General features: G+C 47.3%; 1 protein-coding gene across 1 annotated transcript in view; it reads right to left on the minus strand.

The window, feature by feature from the left end:
* LOC142570249 (uncharacterized) overlaps positions 1-24,408 on the minus strand; it is a 176,838-nt gene that overhangs the window by 116,874 nt on the left and 35,556 nt on the right. The window contains exon 7 of the mRNA XM_075678650.1: positions 18,466-18,828. Within this exon, the coding sequence (XP_075534765.1) occupies positions 18,466-18,828 (363 nt within the window). The remainder of the gene's footprint in view (positions 1-18,465; positions 18,829-24,408) is intronic.

The raw sequence follows: 24,408 nt of genomic DNA on the forward strand, positions 1-24,408 counted from the left end.
TGACCAATATGACAGTATTAGCTAGATATTAGGTATGGTGGCCTAAGCTAATCAACACATGAACAATCATGTAAAGGTCATGGCATCCATCTCAAGTGTCACACGTTTGGAAAATGTGAAGGCAAAAGTGTGATTGCACACTTCGCACACTTTTTGTCATAATTAAATACATTTACGAAAAATTGTGGCAACTGTCCACCCCATTGGAGCGCACGACAGAGCTAGCTGAAATCGCCGTACCTACTGGTAGTGGGCCAGTGCCGTCAACACCTTCGCAGAGGGAAGAGCAGCATGGGAACGCTAGCATAATGAGCAACGTCTGAGCCAATAGTGGAAGACGGTGACGACAAATGCATGAGCAGTGGCACGAGCGCGTCTCTGTGACCACGTGACGTGTGCAATCAGGCATGCACCAGCCACACCCTTAGTAAGCCACAACTGTGGGGCAGCCAGGGAAGCGTGCTTGTCTCACACCCCGGAGGCCTGGATTCGATTCCCACCCAGATCAATATATACCAAATTTTCTTTTCAAAGCCACTAATTTACTTTACTTACAGGAACCTCCCTGCGAAATGTGACGTCAATCAGAGAATTTGTTGACCCGATTTTACTCTTTGCAGCATCGGCCATTTTTCGTCACGGCGCAGTTTCGCCAAGGTCACATGTAGCGCCGCAAAACGTTGCTTCCGTGCGCAATGCCAGGAGCGCATGCGCGAGGAACCACGTGACTTTTCTTTGTGAGCTTCGGAGTGAATAAAAGTGCAGTTGTTGCTTGGGACACGTGGTTGCTTATACTCACTTAGCTCAGCCTTGCAGCGCGTTGCAACATTGGTGACGCGGACGTGATCAGCAGCCACCGGGGTTAAGCATCAACGTCGCTATGACTTCGACGACGGACTCCACAACTATGACTTCGACGTCCATGATGGACGCTACGCTGACAGTCTCTTCTGTCGACGGTAAGCTGCCCCACTTTTGGACCGCAGGCCCCGCACTCTGGTTTATTCAAGTAGAAGCGCAGTTCGCAGCACGACACATCACAGCAGACCTTACCAAATACCACTACATCATAGGCAGTCTCCCACTGCCCATAGCCAGTGAAATACGTGATCTTTTACTCGACCAGCCTGGTAAAAAAGCATATGCAACGCTAAAAGAAACCCTCATCCGCCGTGTCATGCCCCCCAAGTCGTAGCTACTACAGCAATTGCTTCGCGACACGGACCTCGGCGACCGTACTCCCAGTCAGCTGTTGCGGCACATGCAACTATTGCACGGCGAAACAACAAACACTGTAGACGGAGCATTATTCTGAGAACTTTTTTTGCAAAAGCTGCCGTCAAGTGTCTGCTTGGTTGTCGCTGCGTCATCGGCTCATGGCGATCACCACGCCCACATCACTGGCTGCCGTGCGAGCACCACAGGCTCAGGACAAACTTCAGCAAATGCGGGAAGATATTTCTCGACTGACTGAGACATTATCAGCTTTGCACACAAGCAGGAAAGCACAAAATTTAAGCAAGCCAAACATGTCGTTATCACAACCTCAGCAGGAGAATATATGCTGGTATCATCAGCGGTTCGGAAATGCTGCTGTAACGGTGTTCCACCCTGCACGTGCTCGGGAAGCGACTGCAGCAAGCACTGAGGGCGACCAGTGCTTCTATGTTGCCTTCAAGTCGTCCCTCGGTATTTTTTGTTACCGACCGCAACAACGGGGCTCATTTCTTAGTCGACACAGGCGCCGAGGTGAGCGTGATACCCACGTAACAAACCGAAAGGAAGAGCCCTAGTACATCGCCACTCCAAGCCATCAATAATACGGTGATACGAACATCGTTCGCCCACGCTGAACTTCGGTTTCAACAGAACATTCAAATGGGTGTTCATAGCCGCTGATGTCAAGTTCGCCATATTGGGCGCTGACTTTCTGCAATACTTCGGTCTGTTGGTTGATGTTCAGAACAAACGACTTCAGGACCCTGTATGTCGTGCAGTGGTACAAGGCAAGCCGTGTTTCCATCCTCCTCTCAGCCCAACATTACTCCGTCCGTCTGGAGAATCGTGCTTCACCACCATAGTACAAGAGTTCCCAGAGCTGACGCAACAGCAGCAAGCACTCGCCGAAGTGAAACACTATGTTCAGCATCACATAGACACCACAGGACCACCGGTCTACGTGTGGCCACGGCGTCTTTCACCCGAAAAGCTACGGCTAGCCTGACAGGTGCTTTCGCATATGATGGAACTCGGCATAGTACGTCCTTCGTCCAGCCCACATGTGTCGCCTCTGCACAAAACTGTGTGACTGTACGGGACCGTTACCCAGTGCCGCACGTCCACGACCTCACCTCTTGCCTGCATGGCGCTAACATCTTGTCAAAAATGGATCTGGTGAGAGCATATCATCAGATACCTGCAGCACCAGAGGATGTTCCCAAGACTGCAATAACAACACCATTTGGAATGTTCAAATTTCTATAGATGACTTTAGGCTTAAGGAATGCAGGCCAAACTTTTCAATGGTTCATGCATGGCATTGTCCGGGGCCTCGACTTCTGCAAGATTTACCTGGAGGATCTGCCGATTGCTAGCCGCACGCCCGAAGAGCACAAGAGTAATCTACGCTGCGTGCTACAGCGACTGGCAGAGCACGGCATCGTTATCAATACGGCCAAGTGCGTGTTCGGGGTAGCGTCGCTACCATTTTTAGGCCACAGCATTTCAAGCACAGGAGTGCAACCACATCAGGACAAGGTCGAAGCAGTACGATGGTTTCCACAGCCAAAAACCATCCGCCAGCTCCGAGAGTTTCTGGGACTCAAACTTTTTCCATAGGTTTGTTCCGAAGTGCGCCCACATCCTTCGCCCGCTGCACAGCCTACTACAGTGCAGTCCACTTATAACGATATCGAGAAAGACTAAAAATATGATCGTTATAACCGATGATCGCTATATCTGGACGGCAGTCATAAAAAAAAAAAAAACGCGGAACATACCTTCGCAGCTCCGAACTCGAATTCGCTACTTGCTCTAAAGAATAGATGATGTAGAAAGTAGGCTGTGAAAAACAAATTTTATTTCTAGCGCCAATGACCGTGTCAAGGGTTAGGCGCCCCAAAATAGTCTGAAATCTGCACTTGCTTTTGCGGCAGCTTCAGCTTCACAACCGCGGTGTGCATGGATTCCAGCTGCTGCACGAACACTGGCGGCAATCCTTTAGCATGCAAAAAATCAATTAAGGAGTCGATCGACGACAGTGCACTTTGCGTGGACATCGTGGTCGGGATCAAGGAGCCACTGTCAATCTCATTGTCACTGTCGCTGCTGCCGTCGCCACCGTCGCACAACTTTGCCATCTGTCGAGACAGCACATCTTCGGCGATCGCCTCGTCGGTGACCTCATCGCAGAACGAGGCAGCGCTGTCTGCAGTCAAAAACTCCTCCATCGACACACCACCTGTGTCACCAGTAGGAACGAGCTCCCAGAGCTCGGTTATGTCAGCGGCTTCCACCGTGTTGGTCTCAGTGGGTTCGGGAAGTTTGTCCTGACGCACAAAGCCCGCCTTTTTGAAGCAGTTGTATATGGTTGACTGCTTTACTTCATACCATGCACCATAAACGAAGCGCACGGCTTTCAAAAGGCTGATCTTCAGGTCAGGGGGCCCGTCTGCATGACCCGACGTGCCAGGAGCTGCGTGGTCAATGGCTAAAATTAGCCACTCCAGCATGCGCCGCCGATGCAGGACATTAAAGTTGGCGATCATGCCGGCGTCCAATGGCTGCAGGCCTGCCGTAGTATTCGGAGGCAGAAACATAAATTCAACAGATGTTAGCTTCGGGTTAACGCTGTGTGCACTACAGTTGTCAAGTAGCAACACTACTTTTCTTCCTTGGCCTTCAATTATACTGTCGAACTCGAGCAGCCATTCTTCGAACAGGTCGCGGGTCATCCACGCCTTTTTATTGCTGTGATAGCAGACCAGGATGTGCTGATTCTTAAAGCACATTGGCTTCTTTGATCGCCCAATCATGAAAGGCTTGAGACGATGGCTCCCGTCCATGCTAACGCACAGCAACACAGTCACCCCAAGTTTCGAGTGCTTCCTGCCGGGGCATCGATCTCCTTTAAGAGCGTGAGTCTTCGACAGCAACATTTGAAAAACAGAGCAGTTTCGTCGCAATTATATATGTCCTTCTCCGCGTAGCGCTCCAGCACGCCGGGCAGCTTTGTCTGCAGCCACTGCTGCTTTGCCTCTGTGTCCAAAGACGCCGCTTCCCCTACCACGTTTTTGTAAACAATTCCGTGCCGCTCATTAAAGCGCTGAATCCAGCCTCCCCCAGGCTCAAAATTTGGGCGTCCCAGAAGAAAAACGAAGTTTTTCGCTTTGGTGGCAAGTATTGGCCCACTAATAGGCACATTATGCGCACGGGTTGTGATGAACCACTGGTAAAGCGCCTCTTCAACATCAGCGTACAAAGGGTCTCTAACCCTTTTCCGCTGATCGGCATGACCGCTGATAGCTCCTGCCTTCACAATTGTGGTGCTCCCGGTTTTCAAGATGGTGGATATCGTCGACTGGGCGAGCTCATACTTCTTCACGGGGGCGCTCACCTTGAAGCCGGGTTGAGAGTTCTGCAAAATATCCATCTTCGTGTCAAGCGACACAGCTTTGTGCTTTGTCAGCGCCATCTTCGAACTGGGTTGTACCGTTGGTTGCATGCTGCTTCGGTGGCGTCAGCCTGCTATCGCGAGAGAGAGAGACTGAGTGCAGGACAGGCGCCACCGCGCCGCTTTGCTTGTCGCTTTTTTTTTCTTTCTCTCTCTTTCGGAGCGACTGTGGCCGGATTGCATGAAGCAGCTAGCGCCATCTTGTGGCGCGCTGCGCCTACTCAGGTACTCTCCGGTGCGCAGGCAAGGCGGGACGCGCCTAGTAACGTTGGGACGCGCAGCGTGGTAATGGCGGCAGATACGAACTTACGGAGGTAAACATCGCCTCATCTCGACATCGTTCCTTTTAGGGAACTAAGCAACGCAAATGTTACGATTATTTTGCACAGAAAAAGCCATCCAGACGGCAAAATTTCGATCGTTATATCCGATATGCGGTGAATAACCTATCGTTATAAATGTTTTTTTTCCCCATAGACCTAATGCATCAAATGACATTCTCATGTCGGCCCATCGTTATAACCGATATATCTTTATATGTGGTATCGTTATAAGTGGACTGCGCTGTAGCAGCATCAGGAACTAATGCAAGCACCATTCAGTGGAATGACCAAGCCGTAGAAGCATTCCTACATATTAAGGAGGCTCTCGCAAATGCTGCTCTGCTCGCATACCCGCATACCCGCAGCCCGGTGCTCTACAATGCGCAATGGTAGACGCCTCCAACGCATCTATTGGAGCCGTATTGCAGCAGAAGTCGAGCGGAAGGTGGCGACCAATTTCCTTCTTCTCCAGAAAATTGAGTCCGTCCAAACGACAGTACAGCACCTTTGGTAAGGAGCTCCTGGCCATATACACTGCTATACGACATTCCATCACTGTGTAGAAGGGCGAGAACCCTGTACTCATGGATCACAAGCTGATGACCTATGCAGTGCGCGCGATCAGCCAGATATGGGTGCACACATGGCACGAGAGCTCCGCCAAATGTCGTACATTGCAGAATTCACGACAGATAAACGCCATGTCAGTGGGAAGGACAATGCAGCGGCAGATGCTCTTTCGCGCAGTCCAGTGAACGCCATCAGCCCACCAAGCAGCATTGACTTCACCGCACTAACGACGGCTTAACACAGCGATAGGAAGTTGAAACACCTACTGAAGTCCACAACCAGCGCCTTGAAGCTGCCATGGGTGGATGGACCGACAGGATCTGTATGCTGTGACATTTCCACAGGTAGGGCCAGGCCGTCACGTGGCCGTCACGACGTGGCTTTGCTTGACCGCGCAGTACCAGCGCACATGTACAGAAACAGTGAAGTGCGTGCATCATCTCGAGTTCCACAGCCACAAGAACTACCAGCAGATCAGACTTCACATGGAGTGGACGGCGCACAAGACCTCCGTTGCGAATGAACTTATGAACTGCAGCTCATTGTTGACCCATTCACTAGGGGGGGGGGGGGGGGGTTAGTATTGTAGCACCGTGAAATGGTGCTTCCATGCGTAATGCCAAGAGCGCATGTGCGAGGAACAACGAGACTTTTCTTCGTGAGCTTTGGAGTGAATAAAAGTTCACTTGTTGTTTGGGGCGCGTGGTTGCTTATACTCGCTTAGCTCAGCCTAGCAGCGCGTTCCAACACACACCTAAGGCTTTTGCCTTAAAAAGGAAGCTCCTCAGGTACTGTTTTACTTGTGGGAATATCCTAAAAAGCCCATTCTAAGCTGCTGCTGATTTCATGGGACCGTTCCACAGAAGAACATTTCTTCTTTTGATGGCAGGAAGTAATCCAACCACATCAGCAGTAGCTGTCAAAGTGTTTCACACAATATTTGCAAGGAGAATGGTGGACGACAACAGCAGCCAGTTCATATTCAGTTTTGTGACTTTGTGGCAAAGGCAAAAAAATCTTTTTTCATCACCGAATCATCCAGTGACAGATGGCGCTGCTGAAAATTTTGTATGGACATTCAAGAGCTCAATCAACCCAAGCTTGAGAGCAGGAATGACCCCAAGCAACATATTAGAAACTTTTGCATGCCTACAGAGCACCTGAATGACCAGCTGCATTACAGTAAAACTAATTACTGGAGATGAATTCAACACAAAATTCAACCTCCTATGGCTCACACTACAAGAAATTGTGAGTAAGAGGGAAGGAAGATGACTCATAATCTTTTCAAAAGAACATACCTAGTGTTTACAAAAGTGACTCAATCTGGGCAAGTGAGTACAGAATCAATAAAATGTAGACCCAAGGCACTTTGAGCAGTGTTTTGGGAAAAAGTGTATACCAGGTATGTCCACAAGATTAAAGCATGTGGAAACACCACAGAGAGCAACTGTTGCATGACAGCGTCGAGATAAGAATCGAGAAGAAATGGAGAGGCAAGGTCGGCGCAAACAGAAGATAAGGAAACAATGTCCATACAAAAACCCGCAACAAGCAAGTCTCCTTTGGAAGCAATGGCACTACAAAAGTAAAGGAACACCAGCATTTGACCTCAAACGATAAGATACTGAGGCACTGCATATATTCAATGGAGGAATGCAAAACACTGTTCGTGCAACTTGCACAGCAACACACTGACACAGCATGCCACTCAAGTGCCAGAGAGAACAAGAGGCCCGGGGAAACCTCTGGAATGGCACGTCACATAGCTGTATGATATGTTCATCCAGGAATAAACTCAGTTGTCAGCTTGATGCAGCCTCCCCTGCAATTTATTTGGTGCATCTCACCCACATTATCTCTCTGCAGAAATCAGGATTTAGTTTGTTTGCACATTCTTGTTTTGCATGGTTATTCGATGTCCCCTTGCCAAATGCAGGCACTTAACCACACAATGCCCCTCAGGGCAGCCATCAGCTGTAACAACTGCACAGTCCTGCCTGCAGCAACACAAACAATAGAGGGATTCTCATCAAAGCATACTACTGGAATCATACAAGGAATAAAGAGGGAGTCAATGGTCGAGGCCTCTACAGCTAGGGAGGGTAGCTCTAAGAACATTCTACTTGTTTCTACTAAGCTCATTTTTAAAAATACTGCCAGTAGCATGCTCCCTGAGCCAGCACTCCACAACTCAGAGTGTGTAACCAAAATTTACTATGGTCCCCAACAAGAAGAGGCACCAAAGAAGCAATAGCTAAGTGCCAACCAACGTAGGTCACAACTCCCCCGAATTGGGGCTAGATTTACAAATTGCCGTTTCGCTGCACTCAGGGGTTTGTGAGAAAGTAAACGTGGAAAAACTGAAGGTGGGTGGCAGTGCACCTTACTGCCCACGGTGTCATGTTTTTCTCCGCAGGGCTAACAAACATTTTTTCAATAAAAATCTAAAAAGGATTACATTCCATTCCCAAGGGCCGAAAATATAAACATGGCGAGTTCCCGGGCACTTTCTCTCCACAGAAACAAGTCGGTTAATCGAAAGTACTATATTAAAATCCTGCGGTCATATGACGTGCAGGCTGCGCACGTCAGGCTGCGCACTCCCGGAAACTTAGACGCGAGCTCGTGCATGCGAAAGACCCTTTGGAAAAGGATGAGTTCCCATTCCGTGTGCGGACTGACGGTATGTCTACGTCGGTGAAACCGGCAACTTCAAAGCAAGACTTAAGCAGCACATGAATGACGTCCAAAAACGACATGTTGCATCGAATGCCTTGGCCGGACACTGCGCAACCACATCACATACGATTAACTGGGAGAAATCTCGCATGATTGCCAAGGAACGAAATCATTCTTCGCATCTTTACCTTGAGTCCCTAATCATCCAAACCACGGCGCACACTCTTAATCGCAACAAAGGCAATCTGCCGCCTGTGTATGCCTCATGTTTTGAGATACACATAAAAAGGGGCGCCAGCTCTGCCACTTGTTTCATAGTAAACAAGGCTCCCGTGGGGGAGCCGAAATCTAAATAACTATATTAAACCATTTTGGTCGGTGTCCAGACCTCTTCCTTTTAAGTATATATTAAAATCCACGTACTAGTTGTCGGGTACTGTATTAACACGATTGTAAGTCGACCCCCCCATATCGCTTGACAGGAAAAAAAAGAATAAGAGAGCATACCCGAGGGCGCATTCCATAACAAAAATTTATTAGTAGCTCACATGGTCACTGGGCTACTCGTCTTTACTAGTGCTGCCATCGTCATCGTTGCTGCGGTCCCACAGCGCGTCATGGTCCAGCGAAATTTCAAATTTGGCAAACGACCGCACCAGGACATCTTGCAGAACAGCAGCCCACGCCAAATGCACCCAACCACACGCAGCCGTCAGGGAGGCTCTTTTTACAGGTCCGGTTCGCGTAATTTCGCAGTCTTCTGCCGCCAGCCACTCGTTGTACTCACGGCGGAGCAGAACCTTAAAATTAGGGCGAAGGTCCGGGCTTGTTTCATGACCACGTCGCACTTCAATGGCAGGGACCGATCACGCATTTCAGTGACGTACGCTGCAAGCTTAGCCTACAGCTCCGGAAAGCGTCCAGACATCGGCATGTGGGAAATTTCTCACTTGCCGTCACAGGGTGAAAATTTCGCTTCGCTGCAGTCGCCACTCTCGCACCACCCATTTAGAAACATCGAAATCGCGGCCAGCTGCGCAGTGATTTGTTTCTTCGGCACAAAGGATGGCAGCCATCTTGAACGCTGCTGTGAACGAGTGCCGAACGATTAGTGGGCCTGGAGCACTCATGACGACTGGGGAAGCATAGAAGTAGCACGTAGCCGGCAGTCAAGTGGAATGCGTCAAAAAGTTGGTCAAACCAATACCAATGCCTTTAAACAGAGAAAGAGAAAACCGCGAGCGGTGTCTGCTCTTCCATGAACTACCCGATGGATGGATGGATGATCGAGGCTCAACCCTTTGAATCGGGCGGCGGCGGCGGCGCGCGCCACCTAGCCTTTAATGGTTCTATATGCATGCATACCTATGTATTTACTCCTTTACTTTTGCGTTGATATTATCCACCAATCAGATAGTCTACGTTTAGTTATTTCTACCTGTTCAAAGTCTATTCTACTTTCACTGTCTTTAAAACCCAAAGCTTTGAATAGTTCCCCGTTAGATTCAACTGCAGGATGAAGTTGTTTACAAGCAAGTATCAGGTGTTCAGCCGTTTCCTCCTCCTCTCCACACGCCTCGCACACCAAATCTATCTCCTGGTATCTGGCTCGGTACGTTTTAGTCCGCAGTACACCTGTCCTGGCTTCAAACAACAATGAGCTTCCCATAGAGTTATCGTAAATATTTTCTTTGGCTATTTCTTGCTTAAACGTCCTGTATGTCTCCAATGCCGATTTGGTTTGCATCTCTGTACTCCACATACCCCTCTCTGTCTCCTTAACCTTTTTCTTGACAGATGATTCCTTACTTGTCCCCCCGCTACTGCCCAAGTATTTGCTTGTCAATTTTCTAGTTCGCTTCCTCCACCTCGTGTCAACATTCCTCGTGTATAAGTAACTGAAAACCTTCCTAGCCCACTGAATTTTCCCCATTTTTCTCAATCGCTCCTCAAATGCTATCTTGCTACTAGCCTCTCTGCCCTCAAAAGAAGACCATACCAGATCCCCCTGCACTCCAAGATTTGGTGTCTTGCCATGTGCTCCTAGAGCGAGCCTACCCACACCACGTTGCCTAATTTCCAACTGTTGCCGGGTCTCTGTTCTAATACATAGAACTGCATTGGCAAAAGTCAGGCCTGGTACCATTACCCCCTTCCATATCCCTCGTACTACCTCGTACCTATTGTAGTTCCACAGTGCCCTACTCTTCATAATCGCTGCACTTCTGTTACCTTTAGTCGTTAGATATTTTTCGTACTCTGTCAGATACTCAATGCCATTATTTATCCACACCCCAAGGTACTTGTATTTATCGACTATCTCCAGCGTGGCCTCCTGTATCTTATGCTCGCCGCAAATGTTATCATTAAAAATCATGACTGCTGATTTTTCTTTGCTAAACTTCAAGCATAATCTGTCTCCTTCTGTACCACATATGTCCATTAATTCCTGCAGATCTTCTGCATTGTCAGCCACTAATACAATATCATCCGCGTACATCAGTCCTGGTAATGACTGTTCAATCAATTTTCCTTGTTTGAAAAATGATAGGTTGAAGCCGAGTCCGCTCTGCTGTATTTTGGCCTCTAAACCTTGTAGGTACAGCATAAACATCAGAGGTGACAATGGGCACCCCTGCCTAAGCCCCGCCGAATCATTACGGGCTCCGAAACCTGCTTTTCCCATTGTATAATCACCCGGTTACCTTTATAGATATCTTTTAAGAAATTGGTTACTCCATCTCGCACTCCTAATGTTTCCAGAATGCCCCACAAGCCCTCTTGAAGTACACTGTCATAGGCTCCCTTGATGTCCAAAAAAGCCAGCCATAGGGGTCTGTGTTCCTTTTCAGCTATTTCAATGCACTGTGTTAGCGAGAACAGATTGTCTTCAAGCCTCCTATGCTTCCGGAACCCATTTTGTAGCTCTCCAAGTACCCCCTCGTTCTCTACCCATGCCTGCAGTCTGTCCTTTATAATCTGCATAACCACCCTGTAAACCACTGACGTCACTGTTATCCTCCTGAGACCCGGGATGCATTTGGGTGCACAGATTTTTCCCAAACTTTCAGAATAAATCAGTATGGTTATGAAGGTGAAAAGTGTCAAATGTTTTTTCAATAGCCGTGATAATTTTAGCTCAGCGCGATGTCCAATATATTGGACACTGGGATGCTACCCGGTCTTTCTTCACCCAGCGCGCACGTAATGACGTACCGCAGATATTACGCAAAACTCGTGTGCAAAAATATTTTAATAACTCAAATGGCAAAGTATTCAATAAAGTACATAAGAAGAGCATTCCTCTGCTCAAAAAAAAATTTTGCTCTTGTGTTCATTTCCAGTGGGCAATTTCAAGACACCTGTTTGTCCTTGGTGATGCAGAAGAAGAGCCGACATTTGGTGCAAAAGAACTTTGTTTTCATGTCGCAGCCCTGTAGTCTGCAACGGGCAGCGTTTGCAGTGTCTGCCAGTATTGAGTAGTGGGCAGTGCTCTTTTCTTGGGGTTCTCGAGGAGACAGCCGAGCCTGCTTTGATGGCGGATGCCACTCGGCTTCGTTCTCACTCTCCATTTCATCCTGCTTCTTCCCTTGAGCAACGAGACTCTCAGCAACAGACTGGTGGAACTGCATATATTTGAGTATATCTTTCCGCTGTTTCTTTAGGGAGCGTATGTCCCACGTGTTCTGCACCCAGGAGTTGTTGAGGGCAATGTCGAAGAGGTGAAAGATGGCTCTGATTGTCCACTTGTTGACGCCTGCTTTTACATGTAGTAACTTATCATTCGGTCCGCCTTTTCAACACCGCCCAGGTTGAAGTTGTACATGCGAACAATATCTCGTAGAGGGATATTGATATGTTTTTCTCTTACAGGACCACCTTCGACAGTAGGTGGCTTGCGGGTCCAAGCCATGGATTGAAAAAAGAAACGTTATTGGCTTAATTCATCAGACACGCGAGGCCGGTCCCCCGACGAAAAAAAGAGACGCGATTTCGTCCACAAGCCGCTAAACGCGAACAGTACTCACCTGTTGTTCATAACAAGGCCATCGCAAAAGCGCGGTCAAAATAACCGGGTTGAGTCCTAGCGTCCAACGTAATGGACACGCGAAATCAAATGCAGAGTAAAAAAAGGTAATCGCGCGAACAGGTAAAATTTTGTATTCTGCGCGTACGCTGTTGTATTAACTTTAATATAAAATCAAAGATATGCCCTAAAAGCAGGTAGAAATACGAGAAACAGTGCTTACTTCTCCGGCGGCTGCCGTAAAACGCCGCGCCGCTTAATGCCGCCATTGTGGAACTGTTTCGGCGGGAATTTGAACGATGTATTTTCATCAATGCTGCATAGATGGCGCAAGCAGGTGTCCAATAAGTTGTACAGTGCGGTTTTATGACGATGAAAGCCTTGTCACAGGAGTACTGTCTCATATCTGAATGTCCAATATATTGGACAAATCCCCATAGCGGGGTCTCAGGAGGTTATAGGCCGGTAGTTATTTATGTCAGCTTTGTCCCCCTTTCCCTTATATATCATTCTCATCCTACTTAGCCTCCATTCGTCAGGTACTTTACCATCCACTAGCATTTTGCTCACCACCTCCCTCAATGCTTTCTTAGATTTCGGGCCCAATTTCTTTATTAACGTAATTGGAATACCATCGGGGCCTGCCGATGTGCTACTTGGTACCCTCTTCTCAGCCCTTTCCCACTCTTTCTGTCCAAGCGAAAGCAGTGGGTTGACCGGGCTATCCCTCTCCGACGTACTGCATGTACCATTTCTCTGTTTTGTAAATTTTTCCCTCATCATGGTTCCTATATGCTCCATTGCCTCCTCTCCTTCTAACCGAGTACCTTGAGCTGTTACTATATACCTCTGCTCTAGGCTTGTCCTATTACCCAAGGAGTTCAGATGTTGCCAGAATTTTCTAGCTGCCTGTTTATCTTTTTTATTGCTTATTTTTGACAGCCATTGGGACCCTTTTGTCTTGATTTTCTCGTTGATCAAATAGGATGCTTCCCTTTTGCATCTTATGTAGTTTACCCATTTCCTCTCTACTTCTGCTTCAGGTTCTCCCTTACTTTTGGAATACCTGTGTTCCCTGGAGGCTTCCTGACGTTTCTCTATGGCCTTCTTAACCTCTTCATCCCACCAGCTCTTGAGTTTTCGTATCCCTTGCCTTGTTTTCCTGACTCGTGCCTTACCTAGCTCACGCTCAAATAGTCTCATTAACTTTGGGTAAGTCCAATCAGTTTCAGTACCCTCTGATATTTCCTCTTCAATTTGTTTGGCCGCTATTTCCACTTGGTCTTCTGAGTAAAAAATCACATCTGGCGTTTCCTCGCGCGTCGTTCGTGCTTTAGTTTCCCTCTTAAAACTCAACTTGATACGTTTGTGGTCGTACCTATACTTCTGGAGCCCTGTTCATCTATAATCATGGCTCCTAATCTATCGTACATCCTATGTGACATTAACGCATAATCTATTGTCGAGTGTCGACCCCCTACCTCCCATGTTATGATCCCGTCACACTTTTCAGTAGAGTTACAGACAACTAAGTTAAGCCTCTCACACATATCCAGCAGCATGTTACCTGTGGAGTCTGTGTACCCATCCATATCTTCAACATGCGCATTCATGTCTCCTAATACAATTACTTCACATCCTTTTCCTAGCTCATTGATGTCCGCTGCTATACAGTCCAACATTTTTTTTGTTTTCCTCTTTAGCATTTGATCCTGTCCAAAGGTATACAAAGCCTAGAAGTGTTTTCGCCCCTGCTACTTTTCCTTTTAGCCATAAATGCTCCTTGTATTCCTGTTTGACCCTTTGCCAATTTGTATTTTTATGAATGAGTGCTCCAATTCCCCCACCCTTTCTGATACCCTGCACTCTGTTGCAGTATTCCCATGCATAATCAGGGTTACAGGGCGGTTGTTCCATGTCCCTAAGATGTGTCTCTACAAACCCATAAACCATTAAGTTCTCCTGTCTTAGTTGTTCTTCGATTTCCTCCCATTTTAGCCTATTTCTGCCACCTTGCATGTTAATGAACCCTATGTCTGACTTAATTTGGCTCTTGCGCTTATTCCTGTCACCTCTCCTACAGTACCGATGTTTGCGTGTTTGTGGCTCCTGCCTCGAATCGTCCACGCCTACACTGCTTCTTTTAGGGCTCTGGGTCCCCCTAAAAAAGCTGTTGCCTGGCAACCCATCCTGCCCCCTATCCTTTTGCCAGTGGCACCACTGTAGTGAATGCCATCCTGCACAAAAGGCCGGAAGCCGGTTCCGTACACATCCCTGTTGACCTCCATCACGCTGTACCCGAGTCGTCCGCTCAGACTCCTAATGACCCGATTGGCCTCAACCACCCTCCTTTCTACCTGGTAAGCCTGGCCCTGGACCTCTGGGATAGTGCATATGGTCACATGCACCCTCTCGGAGGCCTCTCTAAGCTTACTCAGCCCAGTCTCAATGTGCCTCTCAAGGTCCTGGCTTCTCCCCTTAAGCACATCATTGAGCCCAGAATGCATAATGACCAAGCTGTCGCTCTCCGTGCTGACTCCAACTACTTCCCGCGCCTTGGTCATTGCTTCCGCCATGCCCTTGCCCGCTTGCGCCTCCACCTGCACTCGCCCGTCCGCCTTCACTCTCGCCATCACACCCTGTTCGGCCCTTCCCACATTGGAGTCCCCTATCACCAGGACCCTTCTACGTGCAAACCGTTCGACTGCAGCCTGTGTCCGCTGCCCCTCCCTTTGCGCCCGCTGGCGCCCCTGTGGCTGCAACGTCGCCTCACTCGGGGCGCGTTGTGCAGCTTCACTATAACTACGCCGTTTCACCGGCAGCGAGCTGAGGACGGCTTGCTCTGGCTCCCTGCCTCCCACTTCGCCTGTAGGGTCTACCCTACTTTCTGAGTTTTTGCCAGCACTTTGTTGTCCTGGCCCGACCTTCTCCGCTGCCCGCGTCTCCAGCGCGTCGAGCCGCCTTTCCAGTTCGGCGCTCCTTTCTTTTTCTGCCTCAAGCTCGGCCACGGTCCTTACTAACTGCGCGGCCTGGGCCGCCTCCACCTTGACGAAATTGTCAACTTTCGCCTGCAGTGCTACCCGCTTCTCCTGTTCCTCCCTCAAGTCTGCCTTAAGCTCGTCGAACTTAGCCGCCCAATTCCCTTCCAGTTTTTGGACGGCTTCCCTGACACCCTCGCACGACCTGCACGTGAAGCTAGACCCTCCGCGTCTGCTAAATTCTGGAACCTAGTTTCATCGAGGAAGCACCATCGCAGGCACTCGTCGCACTGCACTTGCTCCCCGTCCCCCGCGGCCTTCACGTTCTTCGATTTCATCGCTAGGCCTACGTCCCTAGGCCCAACGAGGAAGTTCGCCAAATCACTCAAGCAAAGCCGACCTCGACCGCTATCCCAAACTAAAATAAAGAATTATCACTCCCTACCCCATGTAAGAATCCGAGGAGCTAGCTGAAAGAATTAACTAAGCCTATCAATAGGTCCCTCCCATAGAGTTTCTCACTATAACACCTAGAGGGTAATCTGGCGCCACCGTCTATGGGAGTTTCTTAAGGGGGCACCATGCCGTCATGGGAATGACGGTATATGTGTCTGCGAGGCTCGTGTTGGCTGGTGTTGTAAGAGTCTTCGTCTAAAACATGGATATGGCTATGCAAATAACGCGTTTTCAAAGTAAAATCTTCATAAAATGTTTCCATTCACCCATATTACATCTTTACTCATCCACAATGCATGACCAAGTGAAGAAAAGCAAGAACAGACGACCAACTGTTTCAAAGCGAGCGCAAACCTTGTCGTCTGTCCTCCAACTTTAGCGGCCCGCTGATACTTTTTACGTAACATGTAGTCGTACACACAATAACAAGTTCTCATAGTTAAACAAAACATGTTTTCGCGTAATAATAAAGCTAAAACAGCTTTTTACGTGCTGTTTTAGTAGAAAATGAATTCTTGTGACAGACGGAATGGTACTTGCCAAGCGCGTCTTCAAGGTGTCCTGCCTCTACGAGAACGATGCCAATCCGAAGTCGCAATATACCGGCATTCCCATGCATACCACAGCGCAGCAGCGCCAGATTTCCCTCTAGGTAATGTAGTGAGAAACTCTATGGTCCCTCCTACCAACTAGGCCTAACGGGGGAGCCGCCAGACCTAGACAAAGCCGGTACGTTTGCTACTCTTACCAAGAATTCAAAATTTGCGCCTCTACTCCATGCGACAGAAAACACTTCAAAACACTAGCTAATAAAGATAAAAAAGTACTTAGCTACGGACGAAGTCGCTGAAGCCTCGACCACAGGAGCGTCCGTACGAACAGCTTACGACCGACTTACCATACCATAGCGCAGCCTACCGATACTCCCCGCAAGCGCCGCCGTTCTGAGGGTGCCGCCGCAAATGGGAACAGCGGCGCTTCCATCAACTATCGACACCCCCCCCATGAGTGTTGCATGCACTGTAAGACTCTCAAAAATGTTGAAAAACCCTTCCGAAATGCGAACAAACACGCGGGATAGCGAAAAGATACGGATAGGGCCATAGAGCAAACATAAAATTGTAACTACGTTGTAGCTCCCGTTGGTATCGCTTTTTATTGGCGGGGCTATGTTTTGGTTTCGATTGTAAGTCGACCCCCCAACTTCAGACTTTCAAATTTAAAGAAAGAGGTCGACTTACAGTCGTGTAAATACGGTACTCATGTAGAATTCAAAAGGGCAGACTTTGCTCCTTATTTTACCCACTATTAATCAAGCCCTTCCTTCCCAACAAATAACTAATATATAAGAATGCATAATGATTTTTAAACTGATTAATTTGACCCTGTGGGCATCACTTCTGGCAAGAACAAAACATTTTCAGAAACTGTGTCTTACTGCTGATGCACCCTTGTTACATAACAATCCGATAAGATCACGAGATGGTACATCTTCCACAGATCACAATCACTAGCACTCGACTTTTCATCTATACTCCAATACACTTGCATGCTCCTTTTATGCCAGTAAATTGCTGTAGAGACTTTACAAGTACATGTACATTTTTTTGCTTGTGATAGGGTGTGAAACAATATGTGGTGTGTCGGCTGCTATGTTTAGCTATTAAGCATTTAAAAATATACACCAAAGGAAAATATTAACTCCAACTAGATTGAAATACTATTAGGCTTCTGTAATAATAAATTCATCATCCACAGTGGGAACAGAGATTTTCTAAGCTAGAAAATAACGAAAAGGAAAAGTCAGAGTCGCACATCCTGTTGTGGGCTATGGTGCCTCTCCTGTAACGTCAGCACTGGCCAATTGACAGAGAGCGCCATAGAGGAAGGTCACATGGAGATTATGTCAACGCCTCCATTTTGGCAGGGGCAATTCAAATTGACGAGCAGCAGCAGTAGGTTCGATGGCAATTTTCTATGCATTAAAGCGACACATTTTCACACAGAAAATGACGATAGACTTCTAGATTGAACAATCTATTGATCTAGGTTGACGTGATATTTTCTATTAATTTCCCTTTAAAATTCAGCTGAAATATGCTAACTGTACTGGGTCATGCCCCCACTCACACTGTTTAGAGCTGAAATGTTCACACAGGCAAGATGGCTGGCAACTAGACTTGCCTTCATCATCATGCTCCCAGCAATTGCCTTCATCTTGTCACCCCGTAACAGCTTTTAAACTTTACTTTTCTGAATGCAGTTAAAGAAGAGCACAGGAGCATACAACACCTGACAAGGGTTCCTGAAGCTACATTTGCTTTTGAAGCTACAAAGGCAAAATAAAATTTTAATTCTTTGTTTATAAAATGAAAGCATGCTCATTTCCATCAACGTAGTCCACAATGCTCTCATTCCAACCATTCACTCTGTTCTGTTTAACAGAACAGAATGAAACAGAGACACATGCATGAGCACTGCGAACACCGTGATCGTGAGTGAATGAACAGGTGTAGACGAACAGTTTTATGAGGGTTTCAGTATACATTATTTGCATTCAAACAGTCAATGTTGCTTGCGTCTTGTGGAAGTAATGTTATGGCTTCTGAATATGGTTTTCAAGTTAGTATTAGTGCCATCAACATATTAAATTTGTGTGGCGCGTAGCTGGGGAATGTGATCAGCATAAATTTTTTTTAAATAATGGGGTTCATAACCAACCCTCATGTACACTAACTGGCATGATGCAGCGCTCACCTTGAAGTTGGCTGGGTCCTTGAAGGTCTTCGAGCAGACAGTGCACTGGAACGGCTCCTCCCCAGTGTGCCGGCGCATGTGCACCTTGAGCGAGGTGCTGTGCCGGAAGCACTGCCCACACACCTTGCACGGGTAGGGCCGCTCACCAGTGTGAATGCGCCGGTGCCGGCGGAGGTGGAACACCGTCGTGAACTCCTTGCCACAGTCGACGCAGGCGTGCTTGGGGCCCCCCAGCAGGGCCTCAGTGTCCGTGCTGCTGGCACCGGCTGCAACGTGCTCGGCCAGGATGCAGTGTGCCTGCTCATCCACTGTTATGATGTCACCAAGCACCCAGATCTCGCTGCTCTTCTCACAGGGCTCCACCTGAAATCACAGCTCACTGCACTGATGCCACTTGCACAGTCTTTGCTAAGCAACAGAAGCAGGCTTGTTGCCAGTGCATGCTGTTTTTCCACATGCCCTAGTCATTCACCACAACATTTGAATTACACCTCAGGAGGCAAGTTTCGTAAACCAACATGTACTGCCACGACATGTAATGTAAACAAGCTTGTAATGCCCCCCCCCCCCCCCCAAATAAAGCACTATCTCACTAATTGAAATTTGCTACTGGCACCTTTCACACCTCTTTCTTGTTGCAACAGTAGTATGTTTCGATCAACATGTACAACCAGCCTTAGCCCTATTTCTGCACAAATTTGTGCAGGGGATTGACGTACTAGTTCTGTGGAAACCCACAAGGTGGAGAGAAGTAATTAATAAAGGGAAAATGAGACATCCACCCAAACATAGCTAAGTGCTACAAAGGAAACCCATATGGGTTCCTCGAAGGAAAAGCATCGCAGTTGAAGAAAAATCCGTCCTGGTCCGGGACTCGAACCCAGGGCCACCACCTTCCTGGCGCAGCCGCTCTACCACTTGAGCCAACCAGGCGGCTAGCAGATGGCAGACGAAGTCAAATTTATCAACAACACAGAAGCAAAGGCAAGAGTTTGACGTAATAGTTCTGTGGAAACCCACAAGGTAGAGAGATGTAATTAAACATCCACCCAAACGTAGCTAAGTGCTACAAAGGAAACCCATACAGGTTTCTCGAAAGAAAAGCTTCGCAGTTGAAGAGCCTTGCATTTCAATTTCATAGAATGCTGTGCTGGTTGTTCCAGGGTTTTGTGGCACACATTCTTCTCATTGTGTAATTCAATCAAATGGACCTCAACATATATGCTTCCAATTTCATGTGCCTTTACTAGGAAGAGTCTACATTTCACTATATGCACTGCACAGAATGGTTGTTTGAAACAATCCATTCTGATGGGAAATGCTTCTTTCAATTTGCAGCATTTTTTTCTTTATAATTAGCTCAACATACAGGATGAACTGTAAGTTGTTTTATGCAGTGCTCTAGAGAATGAATTCTAAGCTAACCATGCACCAGCGCAACCGTTTTACATTTACAGAAACATGCATGATAGAAAACACGAGCAATTGCAGTAACTGGCACTTTAAATGATGATTATTCAGAAGATAAAGCTGACGTTACCGCTGTTCACATTCCTGTGTCCTGCAAGTTTGAGTAAAGATTCAAGGAGACCAGAATTTGACTAAACAGCAGATATACACTTGCTCAAGGTATTTTAGAGGCAAATTATATACAGTCAACTCTCGATAATTCAAACTCGAAGGGGCCCGAAAATTTGTTCGAATTAAAAGAAGGACTTGTTTTTGACGTATTTGAGCACCATAGCATGACACACGAACAGTGCGAGTCGTGAAATATCGTGGCACACAAGCACATAGCGAGCAACGACCATGACCATGCCGGCCAAGGCTCGCTTCCCGATAATAGCAGAAAACGAAACTTCAAGGGGCAGGCTACGTGGGCGCCAGGCCGGCGGGGCTGGTGGCACCGTTGCGGAGACCGTCGAAGATAAGGGAGTTCAGAGGGAGGGCAAGGAAAGCGTACTTGCGAGGAAGGGTGGGAGGGAAGCGGATTTGCTTTGCCGCCAGCTTCCTGGATGACACTAACTACCTCTGCCACCTGCTGCCACTGGAGCAGCGGAGTTGCCGAGGCCAGACTGGGCCTCCCCTGCTGCTTCCCTCCGCATGCTCACGTGTTTTAATGCGACAGCATTAAGGGCCCCATGTCACAGAAAATCGAGCGTCTATGTCCATTGTCATTTTGGCAAAAAAAAAAAAAAAAACCATACCCAGGCCCTCCATGTGGCGCAAGAAAGTTACTGGACTAATTGAATTTATCAAGCTAAAATATGTAGAGACATTGCAAAGTACGACTTACACACAACCTGCAGACATGATAACATTGGATTGTAATTTGACTCTACGAGAAAACATAATTCTGTCACGCGAAGACTCAAAGAAACACCTTTTCCAGCGTTTCTACCATTCAAAGATCAGCCACAGCGTCCGCCATTTGCGCATGCCGACGCGTGAGTATCTTGGAGGCCACGGAGTGGCACGCCCAGTTCGTTGCGTCCATATCTCCAGATGGCGATCGCCTCTGCTACGCCACTGCCCAGCGCTTGGTGAAGGGGGTAGACGACTTGCACGAGCTGTCCCCTCAAGTGCAGTCGTGGCGTGCACGGTGCTGTAGTGGCTGCTAATGAGGCGATATGGAAAATCAGCCGAGAGAAAGGTTTCGAGGTTGTCGAAGTAAACAGGGAAGTGAGAAGGTGTGGTGGTTTTGAATGAGATGGGATCCACATCAATTGCAGGCTTGGACTAGAAGTAGGCTGGCGACTTGCTGGTTGCGCTGTTGCTTATTTAGGGGGTGTATTAGAATATTAAGAGTAGAAAGCAGACTGTTCTAGTATATGGCCTTTTTAGACATTCCAGGAGCATATGACAACACAGACCGCAACATTTTATGGGATATTCTGGAAGGGGAAGGCTATAAAATACAGTTTGCATTGAATGGGAAGGGATGAGGAGCAAGGAGGAAGTTGATATCAACGAGGGACTGAGGCAGGGATGATCTTTGTCCCCACTGATGTTTATGATGTACATGACAAGGATGGAGAGGGCACTAGAAGGAAGTAATATCGGGTTTAATCTCACAAACAGGCGGGTACAGTAGTAGAGCAGCAGCTTCCAGGTTTATTTTATATGGACAACATTGTGTTGCTAGCTAACAACCAAAGTGATTTCAACGTCTGGCTAATATCTGTGGACAGGAAGGCAAGAATTTAGGTTTGAAATTTAGCATTAGAAAAGCAGGTGTTGTGGTATTCCATGAAAACAGTGAACAGACAGTGGAAATACAGGGCCAGGAAATACCTCTGGTAAAAGAATATAAATACAGTGGAACCCCCATTATACGACTTTCTTGGGACCGTGAAAAAGTCATAAAATGCAGGCGTCGTAAAATCTGAACATAAATTATGCCTACAAATGTACTACTTATTTTGCGCGACGGATTTACGAGAAACTTCAATGTAAACCACTAACATACTCTGCCGCGATTCCTGCCAGCCAGCGCGAACATTAAAAAAAGTCGGTAAGTTTCTTTTGGACCTTGTTTGATCCATGAACCAAGAGCTTTCGTTTGAGCTGGGCAACGTCCAAAAGGAGGTCCTCTGCGGAATGAATAATGAATGAATATTTGATGTTTAATGGCGCAAGGGCCAGATGTGGCCAAAGAGCGCCATGCTAATGATTAATGAGTTCGCAGTGCCTGATGGGTTTATGGTCTTAATGCGCTGTGGCTGTAAAGGGGCCTAAAAGTGTTGGTGTAAATTCCATAAAATGTACGAGTAATAAAGTTATGGGAATGACTATTGGCGAGTACTGTGAACATTAAAATGGATTGAGAAAGGATGATGCAATATATAAAATATGTGATTGTCTAGATGTATAATATTGTCTAGAGCACTAGTGCCTCACCGGGACCCTTGAAACGCAAGGGCCTAGAGGCATGTGCTATACAGAGAATCTATCCTAGCGATATCCTCTGGAAAGAGAATGCGCTAAGAAATGAATGGGCTTGTAACATGTAGTACAACATCTTTCAAGAAAGCGAGGACTGCTTTGGTACCAAAAAGCGGTTCTACCCCAAGGAACATGGCCGGATGCAGAGGGACGTGATGGCTGTATGCAAAAGGAAAATGTTTTCTCCTGTCTTTTTCGGCTTCCCGGCACTCCAGGAAGACATGGAGGACGGTCAACCGGTCGCCACATCTACCACAGGTTGCAGGCTCGTTACCAGTCAAAAGAAAATTATGAGTGCCAAATGTGTGTCCTATTCTCAGTCTAGTGAAAAGGACGTCTGTTCTTCGTGTTTTCGTCGTTGGCTGCCATAAACCTAACTTAGGCTTAATTACGTGAAGCTTATTGCTCGTTTCTGCGTCCCACAAGCGTTGCCAGTGGCTTCGCAGTTTGTTTCTGAGGAAAGGCTTCATGTCTGTGACAGGGACTGCAGCAGAACGCCTACCCTGCGATGCCACTGATTTGGCCATCACGTCAGCAAGCACATTTCCCTCGATTCCTCTATGGCCAGGAACCCAGCATATTACAACATGTCTGTGTAATGAGTAGATGTTACATAAGTGTGTGTAGAGTTCATTGAAGACAGGATTTGTATGCTTTTGTAAAGAAATTAGTGCTTTTACAAGACTTAACGAGTCTGTGGATATTATTGCTCTGTCAAGTTTCAGTGTCTTTATGTGTTTTACTGCAGACAGTACTGCATAGGCTTCTGCAGTGAAGATACTTGTTAGGGGGTTCAACATGTCAGATTCAGAAAGAGAGTGGCCAACAGCAGCGTAGGATACACCAGCATGGGATTTGGACGCGTCTGTGTAAAACTCGTAGCAGGAGTACTTCGATTGAAGCTCTCGGAAATGCATAGCAATTTCAAGCTCAGGAGCGTGCTTCGAGACCTCTACAAAGGATGTGTCACATTCTATCATCTGCCACTCCCAGGGCGGTAATAGATTAGCAGGAGCCATTAGGCGATGTTCTAGTATTGGGACATCCATTCCTTCACTAAGTTCTCTTACACGCAGCGACAAAGGAAGTCTCATGGAGGGTCTGTTACGGAAGAGTGTTTCACACATTAAGTCGTTTACTGTCGTGAAACACGGATGTTCCTTATTAGAGCGCACTTTAAGAAAGTAGGTGAAGCTAATGTATGTTCTCTGAATATGTAGTGACCACTCGTCTGACTCTGCATATAGACTTTCGACGGGGCTTGTTCTAAATGCGCCGGTGGCGAGGCGGATGCCCAGATGATGAACGGGGTCTAACATTTTTAGCGCACTCGGTGCAGCAGAGTGATATACAACAGCACCATAATCTAGCCGTGATCTAACTAGGCTCCTGTAAAGATTCAACAGGCACCTCCTGTCGCTACCCCATGTAGTGTGGGATAGGACTTTAAGTAAGTTCATGGTTTTTAGACATTTTGCTTTCAGACTTCTTATGTGTGAAATGAAGGTAAGCCTGGAGTCAAGGATAACACCTAGAAATTTGTGTTCTTTGTTAACAGGAATTTGTTGTCCACCCAGTTCTACACAGGGATCAGGTACCAGGCCTCTCTTTCTTGTGAAGAGAACACAAGAACTTTTGTGCGGGTTAGTTTTAAATCCATTTTGGTCTGCCCACTTGGACACCTTGTTTAAGCCCTGCTGTACCTGTCTTTCACATACTGTAAGGTTGCAGGATTTGAAGCCTATCTGTATATCGTCTACGTATACGGAATAAAAAATGGCTGGGGGCAGTGAAGAACGAAGTGTATTCATCTTAACGATAAAGAGAGTGCAGCTAAGTACGCCTCCCTGGGGTACACCAGTTTCCTGCGTAAAAGGACGTGACAGTGCATTACCGACTTTTACACGGAAGGTACGATTTGACAGATAGCTTTCGATTATGTTCAGCATATTTCCACGGATGCCCATTTCCGACAGGTCTCGCAAAATCCCGTAACGC

The sequence above is a fragment of the Dermacentor variabilis genome, chromosome 2 (genome assembly GCF_050947875.1).
Source record: "Dermacentor variabilis isolate Ectoservices chromosome 2, ASM5094787v1, whole genome shotgun sequence".
NCBI lineage: Eukaryota > Metazoa > Arthropoda > Arachnida > Ixodida > Ixodidae > Dermacentor > Dermacentor variabilis.